This window comes from Piliocolobus tephrosceles, chromosome 19 (genome assembly GCF_002776525.5).
Source record: "Piliocolobus tephrosceles isolate RC106 chromosome 19, ASM277652v3, whole genome shotgun sequence".
NCBI lineage: Eukaryota > Metazoa > Chordata > Mammalia > Primates > Cercopithecidae > Piliocolobus > Piliocolobus tephrosceles.
Window position 1 is genome coordinate 32,979,042 of NC_045452.1, and position 26,988 is coordinate 33,006,029.

Below are 26,988 nucleotides of genomic sequence, written 5' to 3' on the forward strand. Positions count from 1 at the left end.
TAATAAACTTGCTTTCACTTTACTATATTGACTTGCCCTGAATTCTTTCTTTCACAAGGTCCAAGAAGCCTCTCTTGGGGTCTGGAACAGGACCCCTTTCTGGTAACATCTTCCTGGTGAATTCCAAAGGGGTAATACTAAGGAGACCCCCGACCCGAAGGAAGTAAGACCACAGCACCACTTCGCCGACTTTGGGTAAGTGGGGTGCATTTACCAGGGTAAAGGATGGAATTGGGTTAGAGGCCCAACTTAGGGGAGCCAGAATTTCTCCTAAGACAGAGTGGGTTAAAGGCCCCTCTTAACAAAAGGCAAGGGCACTTGAACAAACCTGGGTTCGAGGCCCAACTTGGGAAGGTTACAGCCCTTCCTAAGATATAAGGGGTTAGAGGCCCCCCTTCAGTAAAGTCCCTCTCAGCCAAGAATGGATCTGGCACTACAGAACGTTAACCACTGTTCTCTTTGGATTAATCTGCCTTGCACTCTTTGCTGACCGCTTTGGGTGACAAGGTTAGGCATGTACAGGATCATGGAACATGGGAGCATTTTTTCTCCCCAAAAGGGGAAACTCCAGAGCTGATGGGACTGCTGGAAAAGATCCCTTCATTACTGACAAGGGGCCACCTGAACTTTTGATTCAGCGTCGCTGCAATGGGTGGGTCTTTGGCCTCCCTGAGCTCCCCACCTTCCCCATCCTGCTATAGGCAATGCTTTTCTCCCTTTCTCTTTTCCATCTTTTCTGTTACTCAGGGCAACTGTCTGCTCCTTCATCTTGTCCAGAGACCACATGTTGAAAAATGTCCTTGGGAGCTGACTTGTAACCACACCGAGGTACTTTCTCTTGGTTTCCACCATCAAGTGAACAGCAATTTGAGGGTTCACGTCGTAGTTAGCTCTAAAGGTTATCTCGAGCAGTTAAAAGCCTTTGCAAGCTCAGAATTGGATGCTCTGGACTTCTGGGAATAGTCCAAGTGCCCAATACTACATCTTATTGGCTAAGGTTTATTGTTTTCACCTAGGAGGTTACCTTTGGTAAAGTTCCAAACTCAGAAATATTGGCCGTAAATCCTGGCTGAAGTTGGGTAATAAGAGATTTAAAAGGACTTTTTAAAAAAAGCACTATGGGCTGGGTGCAGTGGTTCATGACTGTAATCCCAGCACTTTGGGAGGCTCACATGGGTGGATCACAAGGTCAGGGGTTCAAGACCAGCCTGGCCAACATAATGAAACCCCGTCTCTGCTAAAAATACAAAGAAAAAAAAAATTAGCCAGGTGCACGCCTGTAATCCTAGCTACTCAGGAGGCTGAGGCAGGAGAACTGCTTGAACCTGGGAGGCGGAGGTTGCAGTGAGCCAAGATCACGCCACTGCACTCCAGCCTGGGTGACAGAGTGAGACTCCACCTCAAAAAAATAAAAATAAATAAAAAATAAATAAAAAAAAATAAAAATAAGCTAGGCATGGTGGCTCACACCTGTAATCTCAGCACTTTGGGAGGCCGGGGCGGGTGGATCACCTGAGGTCAAGAGTTTGAGAACAGCCTGATCAACATGGAGAAACCCCGTCTCTAATAAAAATACAAAATTAGCCAGGCATGGTGGTGCATGCATGTAATCCCAGCCACTCGGGAGGCTGAGACAGGAGAATTGCTTGAACCAGGGAGACAGAGGTTGTGGCGAGCTGAGATTGCACCATTGCAGTCCAGCCTGGGCAATAAGAGCAAAACTCCATCTCAAAAAAAAAAAAAAAAAAAAAAAAATTTAACTAATTAAAAAAATAAAAAAATAAAAGAGCACTATGGTTAAAAGTCAGCTTAAAAGCAGATATTCAAGGTTTAACAGCCTGGGACTCCTTGGGGGAAACAGAGGAGGCACCACAGACCCCATTTTGGGAAGAACCTCTGTTTTCCTCATGAAAGCCCAGGAATTTAAATTTTAAAATCTCAAAATCTAAGGCTCTGCTCTGTTGTGCAGCACTGTGTTATGTGATGGTTTTGACTTCACATTCTGAGAGAGCTTTGGTATAGTAACCAGGTAGGAAATATACTTTGGAGGTAGCTAATGGCAGTTGTAGGGGAATACACAGCTCTTTGCATGTGTGAATCAGCTCTTTGCATGTGTGAAAAAAGTATAAGTGTAACTGGAGTCCCAGAAGGAGAGAAGAAAAAAATGAGGAAGAAGCAATATAGGAAGAGAAGATGGCTGTAATTTTTCTCAAACAGGTAAAAGACACCATTCTACAGATTCAAGAAGCCCTGCCGACATCTTGAAAATTTCAAAGAACATCACAGGAAATGTTCAAAGAATATCACCTCTAAATATGTCATAGTAAGATGGCTGCAATTCAAAGAAAAAGAACATTTTTCAAGCAGCCACACACATTACCGTCAAGAGAGTAACAATGGTCTGGCATCTTCTCAAAAGCCAGTAACAAAATCTTTGCAGTGCTGAAAGAAGATAAATAATCACGAAATATAACCTTCAAAAATGAAGTTGCCAGCAAACCTACAGTATAATGAACATACGGGAAGTTCTACGGGCCAGAAGGAAATGATTACCCAGGAAAATATAGAATCTCAGGAAGGAATGTATATAGTAAAAGAATAGAAATGTACGACTGATTAAAAACACAAACAAACAAAAAACAATGGGCCGGGCGTGGGAGCTCACGCCTGTAATCCCAGCACTTTGGGAGGCTGAGGTGGGCAGACTGCTGGAGCTCAGGAGTTGGAGACCAGCCTAGGCCACACGGTGAGACCTCGACTATACTAAAAATACAAAAAAGTAGCCGAGCATGATGGTGTGTGCCTGTGGTCCCAGATACTAGGGAGGCCGAGGTGGAAGGATCGCCTGAGCCTGGGGGGTGGAGCTTGCAGTGAGCCGAGCTCACGTCCCTGCACTCCAGCCTGGGTGACCGGGCACAACCTTGTCTCAAAAAAAAAAAAAAAAAAAAAACACAATGGTAGTGATATCTTACACTTTGTATATAAATGCAGACAAACTACAAGCCAAGGAGAATGTAAAAAAAAAAAAAGAAGTGTGTCACAGGCTGGGTTCTTCGCAAAGCAGACGCTGAGACAGGCTCAGGTATGCAAAAGGATTACTAGGGAATACAAATCTGTGACCGCAAAAGACAGGGAGCAAGATTGGGCAGGAGGAGCTGTCAAGCCACAACGTAGAACTGACAGTCCCCACAAGTCCAATGCTGTTTATAAGGAAAGTCCATGCTAACAGAAAGCAGGCCCTTGTCCCACTGCCTTACTTGGCCATCGGCCAGGGACTGCCCTGCCAATAGCATGACCTCGATTTGAACGCTGATTTAACAGTTGGAGGTTGTGAGCTAGCCATACTCATCAAAGGCTGGCAATGAGCGCCTTTCTTAAAGAATTACAGAACAATTTTTCTAATGAAAACAGATGTAAAAATCCTAAACAACTTACTGGCAAATCAAATCTGGGTGAATAGCTAAAAGGGTAAGAAATTATAGCCAAGTGGGATTTCTTCTACAAATGAAGGACTGCTTTACATTAGAAAATTAATCAAAATAATTCACCAAATTAATGAAGGAGGAAAACCATATGATCATCTTGCTAGCAGCAGAAAAAGCATTTGACAAAATTCAATACCAACTCATGATAACAACTTTTAACAAACAAGGAGAAGGGAACCTTCTTAATCTGACAGAGTTTCTACCAACAAACAAGCAAACAAAACTACAGAAAACATCATACTTAATTACCACAGGCTTTTCCTCAGATGGAAAAACAGGCAAGAATGCCCACTCTTCAACATTGTTCTATTTCACACTGTACTGGAGGTTCTAGCTTGTGCAAAAAAGCAAAAAAAAAAAAAGAATAAAAGTATAAGTATTGGAAAGGACAAAATAACACTATCATTGTTCACCAATAAAGTGATTTTTGTAGACAGGTAATACAAAAGATATATAGACAAACAACTAATTATGAGTAAACAAAGAACTAATAAGTTAACTCAGTGAGATCACTGGATACAAAGTCATCATTTTTTATTTTTATTTATTTATTTATTTTGAGACTGAGTCTCGCTCTGTCGTCCAGGCTGGAGTGCAGTGGTTCAATCTCAGCTCGCTGCAAGCTCCGCCTCCTGTGTTCACATCATTCTCCTGCCTCAGCCTCCCGAGTAGCTGGGACTACAGGTGCCTGCCACCACGCCTGGCTAATTTTTGTATTTTTTTTAGTAGAGACGGGGTTTCACCGTGTTAGCCAGGATGGTCTTGGTCTCCTGACCTTGTGATCTGCCTGCCTCGGCCTCCCAAAGTCCTGGGATTACAGGTGTGAGCCACCACGCCTGGCACAAAGTCATCATTTTAAAATAATAGTAATATAGATTGCACTTATATATATAAGCAACAAATCAGTAGAGAAAATTAAAAATTATAGCACTTGTAATAGGAATAAATCTAATAAAAGATGCTCAAGACTTCTGTATTCCAAAGTATAAAAACATCACTGAGAGAAATTAAAGCAGGCCTTTAAAAAGGGGAAAACATTCCATAGTCATAAACTGGAAGATTCCATAATTGTAATACAGGTTGAGTATCCCTTATCTGAAATGCTTGAGGTTAGAAGTGTTGGGATTTCAAATTTTTTTAGGCTTTGGAATATTTGCATTATATTTACTTCCCAGTTGAGCATCACATCACAAGGCCAAAAGTCAGAAATCCAAAATGTTTCAATGACCTTTTTCTTTGAGCATCATGTCAGCTTCAAGCAGTTTCAGATTTTAGAGCATTTTGGATTTTGGATTTTCATATTTGGGATGTTCTCAACCTATAAAACATTAATTCTATTCAAATTGAACTAGAGATTCAATACCAACCAATAAGCATATGAAAATAATTTGTCACCAGGCAAATGCAAATTAGCCTGTGCTACAACACACCTATAACAAAGACTGTAACGAAATAAGCAATATCACAAGCTGGTGAGAAAAGAGTAACTGGAACTCCTCATGTACTCACTGGCTGTGGGAGTGAAAACTGCTGCACTGCCTTTGGAAAAGTGTTCGGCAGTATGTCCTAATGCTGAACAATTCTGCTTCTGCATTTATACCTGGCACAAATGCCTACATATTCTCACCAAGAGACTCACATAAACATGTTCATAACCGCACTATACACAATAGCCCCAAAGTGGAAACGACACAAATGTCCATCTACTTGGGAGTGTGTAAGTAAGTTCTAGTATATTCACACGATAAAATAATACCCATCGATGAGAATAAACTAAAGAACACCTGTTTAAAAGCAGGTAAAGTCAACAGTGTGCGCAGTCAGGATAGCAGTTACCCTTCGTGTGTGGGGGGCGTGAGGGGCTTTGAACCTAGCAACACTTCTGCTTGGAGTGCTGATGACAGACCGCGTCCACTCTGTGGAATCATCAGGCTGTAGACATGCTTACTATTTGTGTTACAAAAGAAAACATAGTATGGAACCAAAAGATGCCACACACACAAAAATACATCCTGCATGATTCCCCTTATACAAAGCTGAAAATAAGACGAAACTAAACTACATGGGTCAGAATGCATATCTAGAACGCTCCAAACACTCGAGCCCAGAGCAATGACAGTCACCACGCATCAGTAAGTGGGCCCCTCTGGAGGAATGGGTAGTTGATATAGGTCAATGTTCTATTGATCTGCCAGCCGTGCTGGTTTCTCAGGAGTATTTGTCAAGCTGTATGTCCATGCTGTGCTACGTGTGTGACATTCTACAGCTAACTCAGAAGCACAACTGCTTTCTGTGAACACTTGCCATAGGTGAGAGTGTAGGTGGCTTTCCCAGTCGTATCCAAGGCAGTCAGACAGGGGGATTTGGGCTGCGCTGTGCCCCAGCGCTGCAAGGTGGCCAACAGTGACGGTGGTCGGGGTACACCTGCAGTGAGAGGCTCCCCCTTCAGCACACTCGTCTCACTTCCCTCAGGCTTCGGTTGATTTGGATCTGGTTGCTGAACTACAAGCAAAATCAGAATTTTAAAATCAGCAATTCAGAACACCATGAACACATTCTCTTTTTACGCATTCATAGTTTATAATACTGTTTCTTAATCCCAACTGTAAAAAAGCTCACGATAATTTGTTTAGATCTTTGCATCACAGTCACTGCCAACTAACCAACGGATTAAAGGAGCTTTAGTCATGGATGATGATGGTTGTGAAATAAAGTTAAAAGTAACCCACCATCCTAGTGACCACAGCCTCACAGACAAAGGTGACCTTGGAGTGGTTCCCACTTTCCCAACCTCTGGACAGCTCTGTGTCACCTCTACTACCGCCGGCACCACAGCAGTGAACAGCAGGTATCCATAGCCTGGGGACAGGACCTGGTGGCCCACTCAGGAGGCAAGCACCACGTCAGCCTAGGGATCCAAACAACTATCACCATGTTCAAAGAAAAAGACATAAAAGATTATTTGATTATAGGCCGGGCATGGTGGCTCATGCCTGTAACCCCAGCACTTTGGGAGGCTGAGGCGTGTGGATCATGAGGTCAGGAGATCGAGACCATCCTGGCCAATGTGGTGAAACCCCGTCTCTACTAAAAAAAAAAAAAAAAAAATTAGCCAGGCGTGGTGGTGGATGCCTGTAGTCCCAGCTACTCGGGAGGCTGAGGCAGGAGAATGGCGTGAACTCAGGAGATGGAGCTTGCAGTGAGCCGAGATCGCACCACTACACTCCAGCCTAGGTGACACAGCAAGACTCGGTCTCAAAAAAAAAAAAAAAAAAAAAAAAGATTATTTGATTATATAGGTCCTGGAAAAAGATTACTTTAATCTTGTCTTTTACTTTAAAAAGAATTACTTTAATCTTCTTCCAGGAGCTGTATAACCAAAATTTGCCCAAGTGGTAAGAAACACTGCTCTAAGATGCATTCACACCAACAAACTCTGAATTTGAAAGGCACTGAGCAATGGCTAATATTGATGTCAACCTGATGGGACTGACGTATGCAAAGTATTCTTCCTGGGTGTGTGTGTGAGGGTGTTGCCAGAGGAGACGAACATTTGAGTCAGCGGACTGGGAGAGACAGACCCACCCTCAATCTGGGTGGGCACCATCTAATCAGCTGTCAGTGTGGCCAGAATAAAAGCAGGCAGAAGGTGGAAAGACTAGACTGGCTTAGCCTCCCAGCCTACACCTTTCTCCTGTGCTGGATGCTTCCTGCCCTTGAACACGGGACTCCAAGTTCTTCAGCTTTGGGACTCAGACTGGCTTCCTTGCTCTCAGCTTGCAGACGGCTTATTGTGGGACCTCACCTTGCGATGGTGTGAGTCAATATGCCTTAATAAACCTCCCTTTATATATATATACATCTATCCTATTAGTTCTGTCCCTCTAGAGAACGCTGACTAATACACACTATCTGATTACAAAGGGGAAATAATCTCCTAAAACCTTTGTCTAATCCTCAGGTGTGGAGGAGACCCTGGGCTGGTCTGCTGCCAGCAGTGATACTGCACAAACAGCTAAGGTCTGAGAGTGGGACCAGCATGGGGGTCCTGTGGCTCTAACAACACACTCACATGCTTGTACTGGCTTCATTTCTGGTTTCTGCTTCTTGCTAGTTTTCTTTTTAAAAAATATAAGTATATTCTTTCTTTCTAAATATGTATTTCATTCATATATGAGGCTAAAATTCTGAAAAGCAGCCAAATCTATGCTGAAAATTAAACACTTTAAAACCACAAGAAGATGAGTATTTCAGAAAGTTTAAATTAAAAATTTAAATAATGTAAGTTAAATAAAACCTTAGAAGTATTTTTACAAAATGCTAAGTCACTTGAATATGAGCAGTAAATTTTCTACCTGCTCAAATAAAGGAAGCAGTCATGTGATTCTAAATTCACCATTATACACTGTGACCACTGAGTCTGGAAACAGAATATACATAGCAATAACCATGTATAATACAGATTTGCCCTGTTTCTCAACTTCATGGCCACCCTTTTCATACAAACACAAAAGCTCAAAGTTGGACAACTCTTACCTTCCAACAATTCCTCAAAATCATCCACAAAGAACTCCTTCAATGGAGGGCGCTTTGGCCTCTTCAGGGTGTTAAGAAGCTGCTGGATTTTGGAGGACACTCGGCTGTTCACAGGGACACCTGTCACGGGAAGGACAGAGGAGCACTGAGGCCAGGACACATCACACAACCTCTGGAGAAGTGGACACAGGTGTTAAGGCCCAAGAACAAACCACACGATGCAACAGAGCTTACAAATCCGTCCAAGTGTGGGCCCCACTGGACAGTCATTTTGGAATTAATTCATTTAGAAAACACTTATTGAATGCCTTCCAGGAAATAGGACTTGTTCTAAGCTAGCAGTTTTCTTTGTTTTTGCTTTTTTGCTTTAGACGGCATCTTGCTGTTGCCAGGCTAGAGTGCAGTGGTGTGATCTCGGCTCGGCTCACAGCAATCTCCGCCTCCCAGGTTGCAGCTATTCTCCTGCATCAGCCTCCCGAGTAGCTGGGTCTACAGGTGTGCACCACCACGCTCGCTAATTTTTGTCTTTTTAGTAGCGACGGGGTTTCACCATGTTGGCCAGGATGGTCTCGATCTCTTGACCTTGTGATCTGCCTGCCTCAGCCTCCGAAAGTGCTGGGATTACATGCATTAGCCACCACGCCCAGCCTAAACTAGCAGTTTTTTAAATGGTCCAGGGACCCCTGGGGCATCCAAGACCCTTTCAGGAAGTTTATGAGGTCAGGACTATTCCATGGTAATATTAAGAAGCCATGGCCCTGTAATCCCAGCACTTTGGGAGGCCGAGGTGGGTGGATCATGAGGTCAGGAGATTGAGACCATTCTAGCTAACACAGTGAAACCCTGTCTCTACTAAAACTACAAAAAATTAGCTGGGCATGGTGGCAGGCGCCTGTAGTCCCAGCTACTTGGGAGGCTAAGGCAGGAGAATGGCGTGAACCCAATGTGGAACTTGCAGTGAGCCAAGATGGCACCACTGCACTCCAGCCTGGGTGAAAGAGCAAGACTTCTTCACAAAAAAAAAAAAAAAAAAAAAAAAGTCATTTGCCAGCCAGGAGCAGTGGCTCATGGCTGTAATCCCAGCACTTTGGCTGGCTAAGGCAGGAGAGGATCGTTCGAGGCCAGAAGTTTAAGACTAGCCTGGTCAACATAGCAAGACCCTGTCTCTACAAAAAATTTAAAAAATAAAAAATTATCTGGATGTGGTGGCTTGTGCCTGCAGTCCCAGCTCCTTGGGAGGCTGAAGAGGAAGGACTGCTTGAGTCCAGAAGTTTCAGGCTGCAGTGAGCCATGATCAAGTCAATGAACTCCAGCCTGGGCAACAGAGTCGCTATTAAAAAAAAAAAAAAAAAAAAAAGCGGGGGCCGGGCACAGTGGCTCACTCCTGTAATCGCAGCACTTTGAGGGTCCAAGGTGGGCAGATCACTTGATTTTGAGACCAGCCTGGCCAACATGGCAAAACCCCGTCTCTACTAAAAAATACAAAAATTAGCCAAGGTTGGTGGTGTGCACCTGCAGTAAAGAAACAAAAAAATTAGCCAAGAGTGGTGGCAGTTGCCTGGAATTCCAGCTACTTGGGAGGCTAAGGCAGGAGAATCGTTCGAAACCAGAAGGCAGAGGTTGCAGTGAGCCAAGATCACACCACTGCGCTCCATCCTGGGTGACAGAGCAAGACCCTGTCAAAAAAAAAAAAAAAAAGAAAAAAGAAAAAAAAAAAAAGAGAAGAAAAAGCAGAGTTGGAGGACTCCAACTGTATAATTTCAAGAATTTTAAGAAAAGCACAGTAGTCATGGCTATACAAGGTATGAGGACAGATAAATAAGGAAAATCACAGTAGTCATGGCTATACAAGGTATAAGGACAGATAAATAAGGAAATGGAACAACATACAGAGCCCAGAAACAGACCCTTCCCTCTCCAACATGGTCTACTGATTTTCATTAAAGATGCCAAGAAACGTGGTGGGGAAAGAATGGTCTTTATTATAAATGGTGCTAGAACAACTGAATAGCCACATACAAAAATGTAAACTTTGATTCATACCTGATACTTATGCTAAAATTAACTCAAAATAAACTATCTAGCTAAATGTAAAAACTAAAACTATAAAATTCTGGAAGAAAATATAGGAGAAAACAATTGTGAAAACAATTGTGAAAAATTTCTTAGGTATGACACAAAAGCACAATCCATTAAAAAATCTGGTAAACTGAATGTCATAAAAATTTAAACCATCTCCTCTTTGAAAGGCACTGTTAAAGCAAGCCAGGCTGGGAGAAAACACAAATGATACACCTCATATGGGATGACTTGTATCTAGAATAGATAAACAACCCTCAAAACTCAGTAAGAAAATAAGCACAATTTGGCTGGCCACAGTGGCTCACAATGTAATCCCAGCACTTTGGGAAGCCAAGGCAGGCAGAGATGAGGAGTTCAAGACCAGCCTGGCCAACATGGCAAAACCCTGTCTCTACTAAAAATACAAAAATTAGTCAGGCATGGTGGCATGTGCCTGTAATCCAAGCTACTCGAGAGGCTGAGGCAGGAGAATTGCTTGAACCTGGGAGGTGGAGGTTGCAGTGAGCCAAGATCGCACCACTGCACTCTGCCTGGGTGACAGTGAAACTCTATCTCCAAAAAAAAAAAAAAAAAAAAAAAAAGAAAGAAAGAAAAAAAAAAAGGCAAAAAGTATCAACAGATACCTTCCCTAAAGAGATACACAGATGGGGCCGGGCGCGGTGGCTCAAGCCTGTAATCCCCGCACTTTGGGAGGCTGAGACGGGCAGATCACGAGGTCAGGAGATCGAGACCATCCTGGCTAACACAGTGAAACCCCGTCTCTACTAACAAATACAAAAAACTAGCCGGGCGAGGTGGTGGGTGCCTGTAGTCCCAGCTACTCGGGAGGCTGAGGCAGGAGAATGGCGTAAACCCGGGAGACGGAGCTTGCAGTGAGCCTAGATCCGGCCAGTGCACTCCAGCCTGGGCAGCAGAGCGAGACTCCGTCTCAAAAAAAAAGATACACAGATGGCAAATAGGTACATGAAAAGATGCTCAACACACCATCAGCCATTAGGGAAATGCAAATTGAAATGGTAATGAGGTATTTCTACATGCTTATTGGGAGGGTTAAAATTTTTTTTTTTTGACGGAGTCTTGCTCTGTCGCCCGGGCTGGAGTGCAGTGGCCGGATCTCAGCTCACTGCAAGCTCCGCCTCCCGGGTTTACGCCATTCTCCTGCCTCAGCCTCCGGAGTAGCTGGGACTACAGGCGCCCGCCACCTCGCCCGGCTAGTTTTTGTATTTTTAGTAGAGACGGGGTTTCACCGTGTAGACCAGGATGGTCTCGATCTCCTGACCTCGTGATCCGCCCGTCTCGGCCTCCCAAAGTGCTGGGATTACAGGCTTGAGCCACCGCGCCCGGCCAAAATTTTTTAAGCATAATACCAACTGTTGAAAAGGGTGTGGAGGAATACTCTCACTACTGATAATGAGAATGTAAAATGGTACAATCACTTTGGAAAACAGCGTGACAGTTTCTTAAAAAGTTAAAAATAGGGTGGGCACGGTGGCTCACACCTATAATCCCAGCACTTTAGGCGGCCAAGGCAAGTGGATCACTTGAGGCCAGGAGTTTGAGACCAGCCTGCACAACATGGTGAAACCCCATCTCTACTGAAAATGCAAAAATTAAGTGGGCGTGGTGGCACATGCCTGTAATCTCAGCTACTCGGCAGGGTGAGGCAGGATAATCACTTGAACCCAGGATGGGGAGGTTTCATTGAGCCAAGATCATGCCACCACACTCTAGCCTGGGCAAAAGAGTGAGACTCGGTCTCCAAAACAAAAGTTAAAATACACCTACAATATAATTCAGCCATTCTACTTCCAGGTATTGACCCAAAAGAAATGAAAGTACTCATCTATGCAAAAACGTGTACAAGATTGATTATTCAGAGCAGCTTTACTTGTAACAGGCCCAAACTAGAAACAACCTAAATACACATCAACAGGTGAACAGACAAATTGTGATGCATCCATCTAATGAAATATTACTCAATGAAAAGGAGTAAACTATTGACACAGAACATGAATGAATCTCAAAATAATTATGGAGAGTGGTAGAAGCCAGACCATAAACGTAAACGCTGTATGATTCCATTCATATACAATTCTAGAAAATGCAATCTAATCTAAAGTGACAGAAAGTAAATCAGTGGTTCCCTGAAGTGTACGGGGAAAGCCAAAGGATCCAAACAGGGGAGGACCAAGGCACACAAGGACACTTTTGGGCATGGTGGATATGGTCATTACCTTGATTGTAGTGATGCTTTCACAGGTGTACAAATGTCTTAAAACTTACAATATTGTACACTTTAATTTTTGTCTATTTTTTTGAGAACAGAGTCTCACTCTATCGCCCAGGCTGGAGTGCAGTGATGCGATGTGAGCTCACTGCAACTTCCGTCTCTCGGGTTCAAGTGAGTCTCCTGCCTCAGTCTCCCGAGTAGCTGGGACTACAGACGCCCACCACCACACCCGGCTAATTTTTTGTATTTTTAGTAGAGACAGGGTTTCACTGTGTTAGGATCGTCTGGATCTCCTGACCTCGGTGATCCACCTGCCTCGGCCTCCCAAAGTGCTGGGATTACAGGTGTGAGCCACCGCGCCTGGCCGAAACTGTACACTTTAAATATGTGAAATTCATTATGTCAATTACCCTTTCATTAAACTCTTAATCTTTTAAAATATAAAGAGTAATAAATTCAATTAAAAACATGTCTAACCAATGTACAGCCTGCTTCACGTTGATTCAGTATTTTTCTTCTGCCTCTGGACAAGGAGATGAAAGCCCTCGACAAAATCTGACACCCTGTTTGGGAGTACCAAAATATATGATAGGCCCCAGCTCTGAGCTCCTCTGAATTTTTATTTAAATTATTACTTTGGGGAAAAAAAATGACATGATTTTGATAAAAGACATTGAAGACTCTTTCAAAAAGAAATGGTATAAATGAGGACATGATGAAAGTTACACTGACATCTCTGAGCCTGTACGTGGGAAGCCATGACTGCTGCTGTACCAACTTCACAGGCTGCTGAGGATGGAGAGTATAGGGGCTGTTCTGTCACAGGTGGGTGTGTGCACTTGCACTGACTAAGTCATTCTGTCTGCCACATTGAATCTAAATAAAGAAACTTCCCACAGCTTCTCATTTCCCTAGTGTATTGCAGATCGAAACTCCTTTTGCATCCTATCTAAATTTGGAAGTCTTTTCCCTCCCCACTCTCCTTGTTCCCCCTCTGACCAATTCCATCGATATTTCCAATTATTTCTCCACCTGATGCTTTCCATAACACTAACTGCACACACTGGTTTCCATTTATCTGTACAGATTAAAACTGATGGTTGGCTTGGGTTTGCTACACTGAATCCATTAAAACTGTGTTCAATTCCCAAAGACAAAACCTGTGCTCTGCTATTTCACAAGGAGAAAGAGAGGCATGCTCACCATCTGCTGTTTCCAGCATGCTCCCGCTGCACCCCCGAGGAACACTTCTCACAGAAGCCACCTGTGGACGCTCGAAGTACGAATGCTCCACGAGGCCCGTGGTGACATCAGGAGGGGCAGAATGCAGATCTGCTTTTGAAAAACACACCCAAAATGAAAGTGGCTGTTAAGTCAAATGAGTATTAAGCTGCTCTTCAAACCCCATTAGTCTAAAGCTCCACTAGCTGAGCTCTAAGCGGGGCGAGTGTGGTATTTTCATTAATTTTGTTTTCTTGGCTGACCAAACACATTTGAGGACCCTATGAACACCCAGACACGTTATGCAGACATCTGCATGCATGTGGGTGGCTCAACACTCACAGAGATCCAGACTCAGAACCACCGTCTTCAGCACACAGACAGGCACAGAGTAAACCTGCCGGTCACAATGGCCTGATGAGATTTCGGTTAGAAATTCCCTCAAGGGGCCGGGCGTGGTGGCTCACGCCTGTAATCCCAGCACTTGGGGAGGCTGAGGTAGGCAGATCACCTGAGGTCAGGGGTTCGAGACCGGCCTGGCCAACATGGCGAAACCCCGTCTCTACTAAAAATACAAAACCTAGCCAGACGTCATGGCACATGCCTGTAATCCTAGCTACTGGAGAGGATGAGGCAGGAGAATCGCTTGAACCCAGAAGGCGGAGGGTGCAGTGAACCGAGATCGTGCCACTGCACTCCAGCCTGGGCAACAGAGTGACAAGAGGGAGGGAGGGAGGGATGGAGGGAGGGAGGGAGGAAGGAAGGAAGGAAGGAAGGGGAAGGGAAGGGAAGGGAAGGGAAGGGAGGAAAGGAAGGAAAGAAGAGAAAGACAAAAAGACAGACAGAAAGAAATAAATTCCCTCAAGGAAGCAGAAACAAATTTGAAATCAATTGTCATTGGTACATTTTTTTGTAACATTATGAAAAAAACAGCCAGGCTCATACAAACTACTACAACCCCCAAAAAAGTATGTTGGACACCATACCTTTACAGTCCTAAAAGAATACAACTACAGAAATTGAAACTTCCCCCACTGCCAGTTAAAATATCTGCAAAACTAAGAGACCACAATCAAGTTCTTTTTTTTTGAGATGGAGTCTCACTTTATCACTGCCCAGACTAGAGTGCAATGGCACAACCTTGGCTCACTGCAACCTCCGCCTCCTGAGTTCAAGCGATTCTCCTGTCTCAGCACACCAAGTAGCTGGGATTACAGGCATGCGCCACCACACCCGGCCAATTTTTGTATTTTTAGTAGAGACGGGGTTTCACCATGTTGGCCAAGCTGGTCTCGAACTCCTGGACTCAAATGATCCACCCACCTCAGCTTCCTGAAGTGCTGGGATTACAGGTGTGAGCCACTGCACCTGGCCATAATCAAGTTCTTAAAGTAGAATTGGTGTAACATTTAAAAACAGACATTCGATCTGGAACATGTGTAAAAGTCACTCCTTCCATTGTCTCAATGTACATTTTTGTGTTTTATTTCCATGGTACGGTCTGTCTATCTGTTCAGAATGCTGGCTGACTGTAAGTTCCTATAGGACTTATGGTTGTAATTGGGTCTACCACTAGGAAAGGCATTGTGTCTTTATAGACATTGTGTTCTATCACAATAATGAATACATAGACGCTTGTCCACTTACAAAAATCAACACTGGGGCCAACACGATAGCTCACATCTGTAATCCTAACACCTTGGGAGGTCGAGGCAGGCAGATCAGCTGAGGTCAGGAGTTCGACAGTGGCCTGGCCAACACGGCGAAACCCTGTCTCTACTAAAAATACAAAAATTATCTGGGCGTGGTGGTGCATGCCTGTAATTCCAGCTACTCAGGAGGCTGAGGCAAGAGAATCGCTTGAACCCGCGAGGTGGAGGTTGCAGTGAGCCGAGATTGCACCACTGCACTCCAGCCTGGGGAACAGAGTGAGACTCTGCCTCCAAAAAAAAAAAAGAATCAACATTGGCTGTGCAGCGGCTCACACTTATAATCCCAGCACTTTGGGAGGCTGAGGCAGGAGGATCACTTGAGCCCAGGAATTTGAGACCAGCCCAGGCAACATAGCGAGATTCCATCTCTTAAAAAAATAAATAAATAGCTGGGCATGGTGGCGGATACCTGTGGTCTCAGCTACTTGGGAGGCTGAGGTGAATGGATCACGGGAGCCCAGGAGTTCCAGGTTACACTGAACTAGGACCATACCGCTGCACTCTAGCCTGGGCCACAGAGTGAAATCTTATCTCAAAAAAGAAAAAAAAAAAAAAAATCAACACTAGTCTCTGTTAGGTAGAGACAACTGGTAATGTTTAATATTTTAACGAAGGTACCTATTAGTATCACTGTGGTACTCCTAGATACAATGTAAAGCAGTAACTTTTTACTAGGTTTGTATAAAGCTGTGAAGCATATGAAAGCACAAACTCACTATCTGCATAGCAGAATATACCTTGTGAAAAAATCTAAACCGTTAACACTTTTCACAACCCTTAAAAAAGCCTGATGCAGATCAAATTAGCATTTTAAAGTATGTCTATCAGGAGGTTCTTTCAGTTTAAAAAGAAATTTCCCCACTCTTCCAAATCCAGCAAAAAGAATAAATGATTTTAAAAGTATATAGGGAAAAAAAGGTATACATGGTATACACACATGTACTAAAAGTAGTTTTTAAAATAGCTATATAATGGCCGGGAGCAGTGGCTCATTCCTGTAATCCCAACATTTTGAAAGGCCAAGACACGAGGATCACTTGAGCCCGGGAGTTCAAGACCAGCCTGGGCAACATAGTAAAAACCCCATCTTTCCAAAAAATTTTTAAAAATTAGCTGGGCATGCTGGCATTTGCCTACAGTCCCAGCTACTCAGGAGGCTAAGGTGGGAGAATTTCTTAAGCCCAGGAGTTCAAGGCTGCAGTGAACTATGATCATGCCACTGTACACCAGTGTGGGTGACAGAGCAAGACCCTGTCTCTAGGGGAAAAAAAAAAAAAGAAAAAAAAAACCAGCTGCATAAAAATAAACATAAACTACGTTCAAAACAAAACAAAACTATAATTAGAAGTATTGCTTTTAAAAATAGGTATTTACATTAGTATAAAAATGCTTAATATATTTGATTTCCTTAATCCAAAACTGAAAGTGATATTTTTAAAAATTATCTTTACCTGATACATTCTACCTCAAATGTTTTACTTAATATATTCTTCCTCTTTTCATGTTTCTTTCCTTAGTTTAAATTGAAGACACATCTAGTGTTAGAAACTAAAACAAAGGATGATTTCCGTAATAAGAGGGAAGTTGAGTATTTTTGAGATTTAGAAATTCAAATTAACTATGCCCAACATTTAGGATGTGGGTAGCTACAATCTGTAGAAAATTGCAATCCTGTAAGCAAGGTATTAAATCAAGTCCAAGTTAAGAACTTTTTAAAAAATTTGTTAGAATTGATCACAAAATGTTGACGCTAGGACTAACAGGAAAGGAAGAGATGATTACAGCTGCATTTGCAGGAGTCAGGAGCTGTCTTCCATCAACACAGGTCATAAACCTACATTATAAATAATTGCAGCCAAGTCCTTTTCAGAGAATGAAAACATCTAATTCAAACACATATTAGAGTTAAATGCTTTGCTTTTAACTGGAAAGCTGAGGGCGGTATGGTTAAACATTCTGAACTGTGGCTAATTTTCATGCTGAGTAAGCTTTTATTTCTAACCCACCAGGAAACGGTGTTGAGATGACTCAGCAATGGCTAATAAACTCAAGCTACAAACGTTTTGTTTGCTTTCCTGGACCATCTCACCTAGAAAGGAGATTCTGGGAGAAGAAATGAGGTAACAGAACATTTAAAATTACTGTTTTCCTGCCCCTGCCTCAGAATTGGAGTTAACTACGTATTTCTGTAAAGTTAAATCACCAATGATGAACAGAGAAGAAAAACAATAGTGCAAAAGCTGTTTCCAAGGTATGGACTGTACACCTCCTTGAGAAAAGGTGGGCAGCAGCCTCTGGCCAGGGAACACCCAGGAAAGCCACAGAAATAATCTGGGCAGGCTGTTTGCCAAAGAGGAGCTTTCTCTGTGGAAAATGCTGCCTTCTGCTACCCTGGTAGTCTTAGCGTTCCTCTATGAGCTGGAAGCAGTTTAGAGACAGAGCAGGGCACTGTGAGCTTTCATCTGAGACTGACACCTCAGGAGAAGGACACATGTTTAATGGAAACAGATGTATTAACTCAAACAAATAAAAAATGAAGAGCAACAGTGATGCACCCTACGGAGGATGCTGAGACAGAAGCTGTGGGCCACTCAACGTACCCAACTTGTCCCCAATCCAGCCAAATGACCAAGGTCTTACAAAAAAGAGCTCGGCACCCATGGGGACCCCAGCACAAACAACAGCATGTCACGGGTGTCACTATTTCAGTTTTGGCAGAAAAGCAACTAAAAGCAAAGAAAACGAATAGGAATCAAGAAAACTGGTATTAGCCCTGGCTTCACCACTTAGGCTGCTGTGCGATCTCAACCAAGTTAAAATCACTGGACTTTTTTTCTTCCTTCCTCATCTGGGGAAAAAAGGGGATTAAGATGAGTCTTCAACAATACTGATTGTATTTGAGGGTACTTGTGCAAGAGTCTATGTGGGTTTCACATGCCAGCTACATACAGTTAACTATGCTGCCGTTTTAGTTAAAAAATAGAATTTCAAAGGATGAAAGGTTTACACTTTTTTCATGTCTAACATGAATGTAATCCAAGAGACTCTATGATTTGGGAAAGATCCTCGCATCCATATGATTAGCTCTGACTGACACCTTTTCACGCCGAAGGCTGTCTAACCTGCTATCCGGAAGAGCGAAAGCCAGACCACACTGCAGCCCTCTGCCCCAACTCAGATTTCCAGCCAGGTACAGAGACAACCAATGGCCCTGCAGCTATGAACATACAGCCAAGAGGAAAGGCACCGACAACAGAGAGGCAGCCAGGTCAAGGGTGATGATCACAGCCACCAGCAGGTATGGATGTGTGCTGACCATGTACCCTGCACCTGCTGTGTGCACCAGCTGCCCCTCAAGACCAGGAAGGTGTAGGACACTGAGAAACACTAACCTGCTGTGTGCACCAGCTGCCCCTCAAGACCAGGAAGGTGTTAGGACACTGAGAAACACTAACCTACTGTGTGCACCAGCTGCCCCTCAAGACCAGGAAGGTGTTAGGACACTGAGAAACACTAACCTGCTGTGTGCACCAGCTGCCCCTCAAGACCAGGAAGGTGTAGGACACTGAGAAACACCACGCCCTCCTGGAGGACTCTGAGAAACGCCCCATGCCCCAAAGGACTAGGACTGCCAAATTAAAGAAGCATCAAGAACTACTTTTGTTACCAAAAGGACATTTCCCAGATGAAAAATAAGGTAGGTCTTGATGGGGAAAAAATTTGCAACTGAGCTGTATTGTTCAAAAGGTTATTAGAGATTTAATCTAAATGATGAATTAACCAAATATTACCCCATTTCTTTCAAGTGCAATTATTAAAAGCTCAAAATCAATTTAATGTCTCAGGCAGAAAAAGCCAGCATGGGTTATCTGGGTTGTGTGACCTCAGTCACCTGGAGAGCACTCAGGCCCGCAGCTAAGTCTGCAGGGTGGTGCCCAGCTCAGGTGCCCTCTACCTGCTCCTCTGTCCTGGACACTCCTGACCCCGCTCTGCTGGCACAGGGGCTGCAGCAGCTTGTTACTGACCTATGTGGGTGTGGGCCTCAAGGCCTGCGAGTGCAGTGGCAGCGGCGGCCCCCGGCGTGGCTGCAGCACTGGGAGCGGCGGTGGGTCTCCCTCCCGGGTGAGATGAGGTGGAGGATGCAGAGGATGAGGTGGACGAGCCCTGAATGACCCGGTCGAGCCAGGGCTCGACGCTGGAATGGCTCTGGAGCGGAGTGGAGGTGAGTCGCCCGGGTCGCCGTAAAGAGCCCTCATCTTCTGAGGCAGACGACGTGTCTGTGGTTAAAATAACGATGACAGGCGTGATATCGGGATGAATCAAGAGGAGGACGGAGTTCCCACTCGCACTGGAGCCTCCCAGGCCTGTGTGCAGCATGCTTCTGTACACCTGGCACAGCTCTGCCCAGACAAAGCCACACAGTCAGCTCAAAGGTCACCCTCAATCTAGAAGGGTGTGCAAGGAGCCCTACTGTGGGGAAAATGATTCCATGAGTCCCCAGCTCCCCAGAGAGAACTCAGCCACAGGGCACCACACACACTCAGTGAAGACAGCCTCTGATCTCCTAAACAGCTTCGGCATCTACCTCAGTGGGGGTGTCCCGTGAATATCCAGTGCTGCACTGCATGTCCACACAGTCAGACACCATATCCACACACCAGTCAGCATCCCCCGGGGGCGAGCCCGGGCCCAGCCCTACACCTTGGAGGCAATGAGAAGGCCTCCGGCCTGTGCACGGCCCCAGCAGCAACATGGTGGCCACGGGAGAACCGCAGCCCGGTCTGTATGCATCCTCTCAGGGGAGTCAGGTGAACTAGCTCTACAAACAACTCCTTCCCCAAGAAAATGGCTTCAGTCAACAAAATTAACTGTACATTAAGGTTTCGTCAAGTCAGCAGGAGTGAGTGTTTTATTATGGCTTTTACAATTATTAAAAAATTATTTTAAAATTGGATAGTGTCTATAGCTATGTTTAATAAAAACAATAATTTGACAGTCATTTCTAAGATTTTTTCAACACTAAACTTCTTTTAAGCAAGAAAGTGTTACCAAAACCACTAAATCATCTTGTGAATCTGGTGTGTTTGGTTTTATTGTGTAGTATCTCCATATGCATCAAACTAAAAATGAGTGTCACTATTTTTGTTACTTTAAATATACAACAATGCAAGTTCATGAATATGAAGTCATTAGACACTATCAACATCTTGCACAGTTTAAAAGGAAGACTAAAATACATTATTGCTAGAGAGAAACCTCATATAAAAGTTTTCATTTCTAATGGTACCAATAATAAAACAACAAAATCAACCCCAAAACTTTCCAAATAGTCTTATACTGTTGCATGTAAGTCCTGGTTACAACCTGTTAAGTTATAGGTAGTGAGATGAGAATAACTGTAAAATTCTTCATTCAGGAAGCTTTAGCTTAGTGCTTATTTTAGGTTCCTCTTAGAGCTTTAGGTTCCTCTCTTTACTAGAAAACATAAATAGCATCTTAGTAAAATAAATTAAGATCCACACAAAAAGTCTTACAGAAAGCAAGTACCCATTTGGGTAAGAATACTATGTATACCACAGATTTTCAGGTAAGGAATATGAGCATATGCAAACATTTTTAATCTCCAAATGTGTCCAATCTGTACTACAGGCCAGACGGATATTCCAACTCAATGGGAAGTAAACAGGATAACATCAGGCCTGTGAAACACTCAAAAAAGCCACTCCTGACATTGCTTATCAATACCTGGAGGCGTGTAGGTTTCCACAGACGAATGCACAAGGACAGAACGTCTTTTCGAAGGCATAGGCATCTTCCTCTCTTTGTATTTGGCCAAAGCTGCTTGCACGGCTTCAGTGTGGACATCTACACAGGAAGGACAGCAGTAAAAATACTTTTTACAAGACTGGTTATAAAGTAACAAATTAAGTTTCATGTCTTTGTTTTCAGCGGGGGTAAAAGGAACAGAAGCTCTGTCTATCCCGCACGCTGGTCCTAGATTTCTTTAAATATTCCTTTGTTTGTAGATCTAACTTTGAAATCATGTAAACATTTCCATAGTTATAAATCAAAACGGAATAAAAGAGAAATCGCCAAAATCGAAAACAAAGCGAAACAAATGAGCCTAAATGTGTATCTTGTTGTTGGTTTAAACCTCGCTTGTTCAACCCCTGGCCCACGAGCCTCATACAGCTCAGGAGGGCTTTGAATGCAGCCAAATACAAATTCGTAAAACTTCTTAAAAATGTTATTAGTTTTTTTCGCAATTTTTTCTTAGCTTATCAGCTATCATTAGTGTTAGTGTATTTTATGTGTGGCCCTGGACAATTATTATTCTTTCAAAGTGGCCCAAGGAAGTCAAAAGATTGGACACCCCTGGTTTAAACTACTGCAGCTGTCTTTAAAACACCGAAGTTAGACTGGTCAACCTCTACTTGCAGAAATATCTAATAAGGACAAAAGTAACTGTACAAAAAATGTTTAACTCTCTCATATTGTTGACAGCAGTGAGGACATTGTCATACAGATTTTTCGTGACTCCTGTGGGATATGGCAAATGAAAAGCACTCGATAGTCTGATTCTACCATCCCTAAAGCTTGGACACTCATGAGGGAGAGGAGATACAAATGTAGATGAAAGAGGTAGGCTGGACAAAGTGGCTCTTGCCTGTAATCCCAGCGCTCTAGGAGGCTGAGAAACGAGGATCGTTTGAGGCCAGGACCAGCCTGGGCACCAGAGCAAGACCACATTTCTGCAAAAAAAAAAAGTTTTTTTTTTTGAGATGCGGTCTTGCTCTATCGCCAGGCTGGAATGCAATAGCGTGATCTTAGCTCACTGCAATCTCTGCCTCCCGGGTTCAAACGATTCTCCTGTCTCAGCCTCCTAAGTAGCTGGGATTACAGGCGCCCCCCCACCACGCCCAGCTGATTTTTGTATTTTTAGTACAGATAGGGTTTCACTATGTTGGCCAAGCTGGTCTTGAAGTACTGACCTCATGATCTGCCCGCCTCCGCCTCTCGAAGAGCTGGGATTACAGGAGTCAGCCACCGCGCCTTGCCCAATTTTTTTTTTTTTTATTAGGCAGGTGCAGTGGCATGCGCCTGTGGTCCCAGCTACTCAGGAAGCTGAAGTTGGAGGATCACTTAAGCCCAGGAGTTCCAAGCTGCGGTAAGCTATGATTGTCCCACTGCCTTTAGCCTGGGTGACAGAGTGAGAACCCAAGAAAGAAAAAGAGAAAAAGAAGGGAAGAAAGGAAGAAAAGAAAGAGAGAGAGAGAGAAAACGGGCACAGTGACTCATGCCTGTAATCCCAGCTACTGGAGAGGCTGAGGCAGGAGCATCACTTGAACCCAGGAGGCAGAGGTTGTGGTAAGCCAAGATCACGCCATTGCACTCCAGCCTGGGAAACGAGTGAAACTCTGTCGAGAGAGAGAGAGAAAGAGACAGAAAGAGAGAAGGGGAGAAGGGGAGGTGAGGAGGGGTGAGGAGGGGAGGGGAGGGGAGGAGGAGAGAAGAGAGAAAAGAGAAAGAGGGGGATGAAGGGAGGGAGGGAGAGAGAGAGATGAAGTACAGACCCTGCAGTTGTGAATCTGAATAGATTATGTCACTACAAACAAATGTGGTATCTTGTCTTTTAAAAGTGTGTCTTACCTCTGTACATTGAAAATGTCTACAAACCACAATCAGCCCAACAGCAATCGGCATCCCTAGTGCCCAGACTGTGCTCTTGAAACACCATCCTCACTTAAAAAAAACCCTGAGAAATGGCAGATTCTGGAGCAGGGGAAGAAATGCCCAGGATGAGCCTAGAACTTCTTATCTTAACAGCCAACCAGGAAGTGCTCAAACAACTCGAGCCAATTTGAAGAGATTCCCAATGGCGAAGAATGGGACAATCTGAGTATCGATAAGGAGAAATACTAGAATGGACTGAAACATCAAATATGATACTGATAAAAGAAAAGAAGAAAAAGGAAAAGAGGAAACAAAATCAATTGGTTACCACTGGAGGAGGCCAGTGACTCAACCTATTGTTCTGAAAACTAGTAAATAAATGGAAAGAATTAAGTATTCATCCTGACTTTCCTGTACCAAGCTGTAAATAACAGAAGTTTCTCTTTATGGAAATATTCTGGCATTTGAATGAAGAAGGAATGTCAGAATCTGAATTTCACCATTTTGCAGCCCAAAGGAAATCATCAATCTAAGAACTGCGAAAATCACGGGCTTCCAAGCGCCACAGTGAAGAGCAAGAGTCAGGCCCAACAGGCCTCTTGGTGGAGGAACACAGGGCCGCCTGTGAGTCTTGTAAACAGCTGAACATTGTAACCTGACTTTCATCAAACCTAGTGAGCTAAAACGCATGTCAGAGACATCAAGAGGAACCATTAGACAAACACAGCTCAGCTTCTCCTACAAGCTAAGGTTCATAGAGGCTGAAAACACTTACCAACCAACTGCAGTGTGAGCTCTTATTTGGATCCTGGGTCCCAATAAACTTGTTCTTTAGAAGCCATACGAACATTGGCCGAATATTTGATATTAAGGAAGTATTTATCGTTAATTACTTTGTGATAATGGCATTATTTTTTAGAAATATAATCTTTTCAGATACAGAGAACAAGACTATTACGACATCAAAATGACAAAGATCAAGAATATTATAACATCTAGATGAAATAACATATCTGAGATTTGCTTTGAAACCATAAGGGAAGGGAGGAAGCAGGTAGAGTATAGATGAATCCAAGCCAGGGCATGGATGGCCGAGAATTTCTGGAACTCGACTATGGGTCCAGGGGAGCTACTATACAAAGATGGCCAGTTTTGTAGACGCTTCAATTTTCCCCAACAAATGTCTGAAAACATTTAAAAATCTCACATTTAAATGGCTTGTAGGGCCAGGTTAAACCTTTTCCTACTCAGGAAAGGTGAAGAATTCACACCTATACATATGATAAAGGAAACTTATGGATATCAAAGGCACAGAACAATTCTAAAAGCTTCCAGAGAAAAAGAGTAAATCACCTTGAAAGATCAAGAAACAGATTGACAGTACTTAGTAGGATCACCAGGCACAAAAAAGCAACAGTTTTGAAGAAAAAAGTGTTAAACCTATAATTTTATATCTAGCCAAATTATCATTTAAACATGAAGATTTAATAAAAATATTATCAGACATATAAGGTTTGAAAAGCATTTCCACACAAGGACACTACTGATTTTAACATTTATTATTAAGGTACGATCATCAAGAGAACACTGTTCTGCCATAAAGGCAGAGGAAGAGATCACTAGAACAGAACAGACAGTCCAGAAATAGAGGCATGCATTTACGTGTAACTGCTTTTAGAAAAAAGTGCAAAGGGAATTCGCTGGAGAAAGCACAGACTTAAGGAATGGTCCAGGAATAGTTGAGTATCTCCATGCAAAAAAATAAACTATGATCCATAGCTTGTACTTACACTAAAATTAACTAAAAAAAAAAAAAATCACAAACTTAAGGGCACTAAAATGGCACTAAAAAACCTAAAACTATAAAACTTGTACAAGAAAACACAAGAGAGAATCTTTGTAATCTTGGGTTAGGGAAAGATTTCTTAAACACAAGAACAAAAGCACTATCCATTTTAAAAAAATAACTTGGACTTCATCAAGATTAAAAACTTCTGCTCTTCAAAAGATACTTTAAAGAAACACAAAGATAAATCACAGCCTGAGAGAAAATATTGGCAAATCCTATTTATGATAAAAGACCTGTATTCAAAAGACAAAGAATAGACCTAGTATAAACCTCACTAGGGCAGAAATCAGTTTATAACATCACTTCCATGAGCAGGAACAGGGTTGGGGAGAAAAGCCGGGACATGTAGAAAATTCGGAGGGGCAGAAAGGAGGAGACGTTTCCTAGGACCAGTCTCATGGAAGGCACACATGCGTGCATGCATCTGCATCCAGGCATGAGGACAACAGTGCTCCGTGAAATGCTGAGGGCAGCCATCTCAGGATTCAGAGGTATCAGGTGATTTTTACCTTTGTCCTTAAATTTGGTACTTTTTTAATATATTTAACACTAAGCATGTATTATTTACATAATCAGAGAAGAAGTTGTTTGCCACATGATGAAGTTTTTTTATAAATGTATATCAAATTGGTAAGACATTATCTGGTCAAATATTTCTTAGACTATTTCTTTATACCCCCTGTTGAAAAAACATTTAAAATATTAATCTTCGTTTTCAGTATTCTTAAAACGACAATTATCCCTATTAAAATTTTTTCTGAAAAAGGGCTATCAAAAGAGCTTAAATATGAAGAAAATATACAATCACACAGTGGTGAAAATATTAAATAGATAACGTGCTCAAGTTATTAATACATAAACTATAATAGAAAAACGTGAATTTTTTTCAATGGCTATTCTGTTAATTCCAGTAAAATATCAGAGACAAATTTAAATATTCATAAAAGCACTGCCAAACAGAGTGGCATAAATTTAATTGGAAGGAAAACTCCGAAATTAAAAAAACACTAAAACACCTACACCTAGCAGTAAAGAAGATTCGTAAAGCACAAAAATTATTAGTATCAATTTCAAAGTAAAAAGCATACAAAAGTTTTAAAGAAAGTATTCTAGTAAGAGAGAGAAGACTTCTCTAGAGAGTTCTGTAGCCATCCCCTGAGAAAGTGCCACTAAAGCTACACCACACATTAAAACAGACCGTGGTTACGTGAAGGTTAAATGTTTTTCTTGAAAAAAATATGATGATGTACGTTACTGCTTATGTGAAAATAATTTCTTTGGCAGATATTGTGGCAAAGAACAAATAACTGAAAGACTTCATGGCGAGAGCCCCAGGGCTCCAGGCCTGCCCCCTTTCCCCACTGCCTGGGCTGTGACCCTACCTGACCGGAAGCGCTCATCCCTCGAGGTGGTGGGCCGAGACTTCTGCTGCTTGGGTGCAGCCGCCGTGGTTTGTGAGGGCCCAGGAATTCTATTCTCTGCTTGTAGAGATGGGTCTATTCCTGAAACACAATTTTATGGGAATACCTGGTGTGAACAATTTGCTTTTCCAATTATGAAAAAAATCCACTGAAAACAGCTTACATTTCTCATCTGTTGCATACACTCTATCAAAGAGCCTTTAATCTGGAAGTCAGTGATAGACGCATGAATGCTGTGGGTTAAGGGCAACATCCACTTTCATGTTCTCCTCTCCCCACATCACCCCGCCCTGCCTCTCATGCACCATCTGCATGAAGGGTGATGATCAAACAGCTGGCCCTGTACCCTTGGCAGCACAGCACATGGCAGCTCACATCAGGGGTGGGAGCCGTGGTAGAAAGCCCTCCCAAAGCCCACTTCTGAATTGTGTTTCTAAGTCTGAAATGGCCTGTGCTGCTTGTCCCCAGCATTGTTGCATAGTGTCAGTAAACCCTGAGTGAGAAACAGCTCACCAGAGATCACTGGGGTCCACCCGTAGCCCTCTGATATAAACAGGAAAAAAGTGAAAAGGCAGAGAAAACAAGAGCGAGAGGGGCATTAGAATGATGGCGTCAGGGCACAAAGTGCTCAGAGGCTGGGACCTGCTCAGGCCAGGCCAACTGCCCTCGCTGCACCGCCCACTTGCTCTGCCTCCAAATCAGGACAAACGAAGAGCACATTGTTCTGCACACCCCTTCACCAGGCCCTCCACTCTCCGGGCAGTGGTCCCCTGGCCCC

The 26,988-nt window shown here is 43.2% G+C and overlaps 1 protein-coding gene across 3 annotated transcripts in view; it reads right to left on the bottom strand.

Moving 5' to 3' along the window:
• The window catches only part of DIP2A (disco interacting protein 2 homolog A), a 109,541-nt gene that overhangs the window by 48,384 nt on the left and 34,169 nt on the right, over window positions 1–26,988 (bottom strand). For 2 of the 3 annotated variants that reach the window (XM_023194545.1, XM_023194543.1), the window contains exons 3-8: window positions 26,172–26,291; window positions 21,012–21,131; window positions 19,292–19,543; window positions 13,537–13,668; window positions 8,022–8,141; window positions 5,790–5,987 (exon numbers count right to left, since the gene is read on the bottom strand). In XM_023194545.1, the coding sequence (XP_023050313.1) occupies window positions 5,790–5,987; window positions 8,022–8,141; window positions 13,537–13,668; window positions 19,292–19,543; window positions 21,012–21,131; window positions 26,172–26,291 (942 nt within the window). The remainder of the gene's footprint in view (window positions 1–5,789; window positions 5,988–8,021; window positions 8,142–13,536; window positions 13,669–19,291; window positions 19,544–21,011; window positions 21,132–26,171; window positions 26,292–26,988) is intronic. The other variant, XM_023194544.1, reaches the window with a different exon arrangement.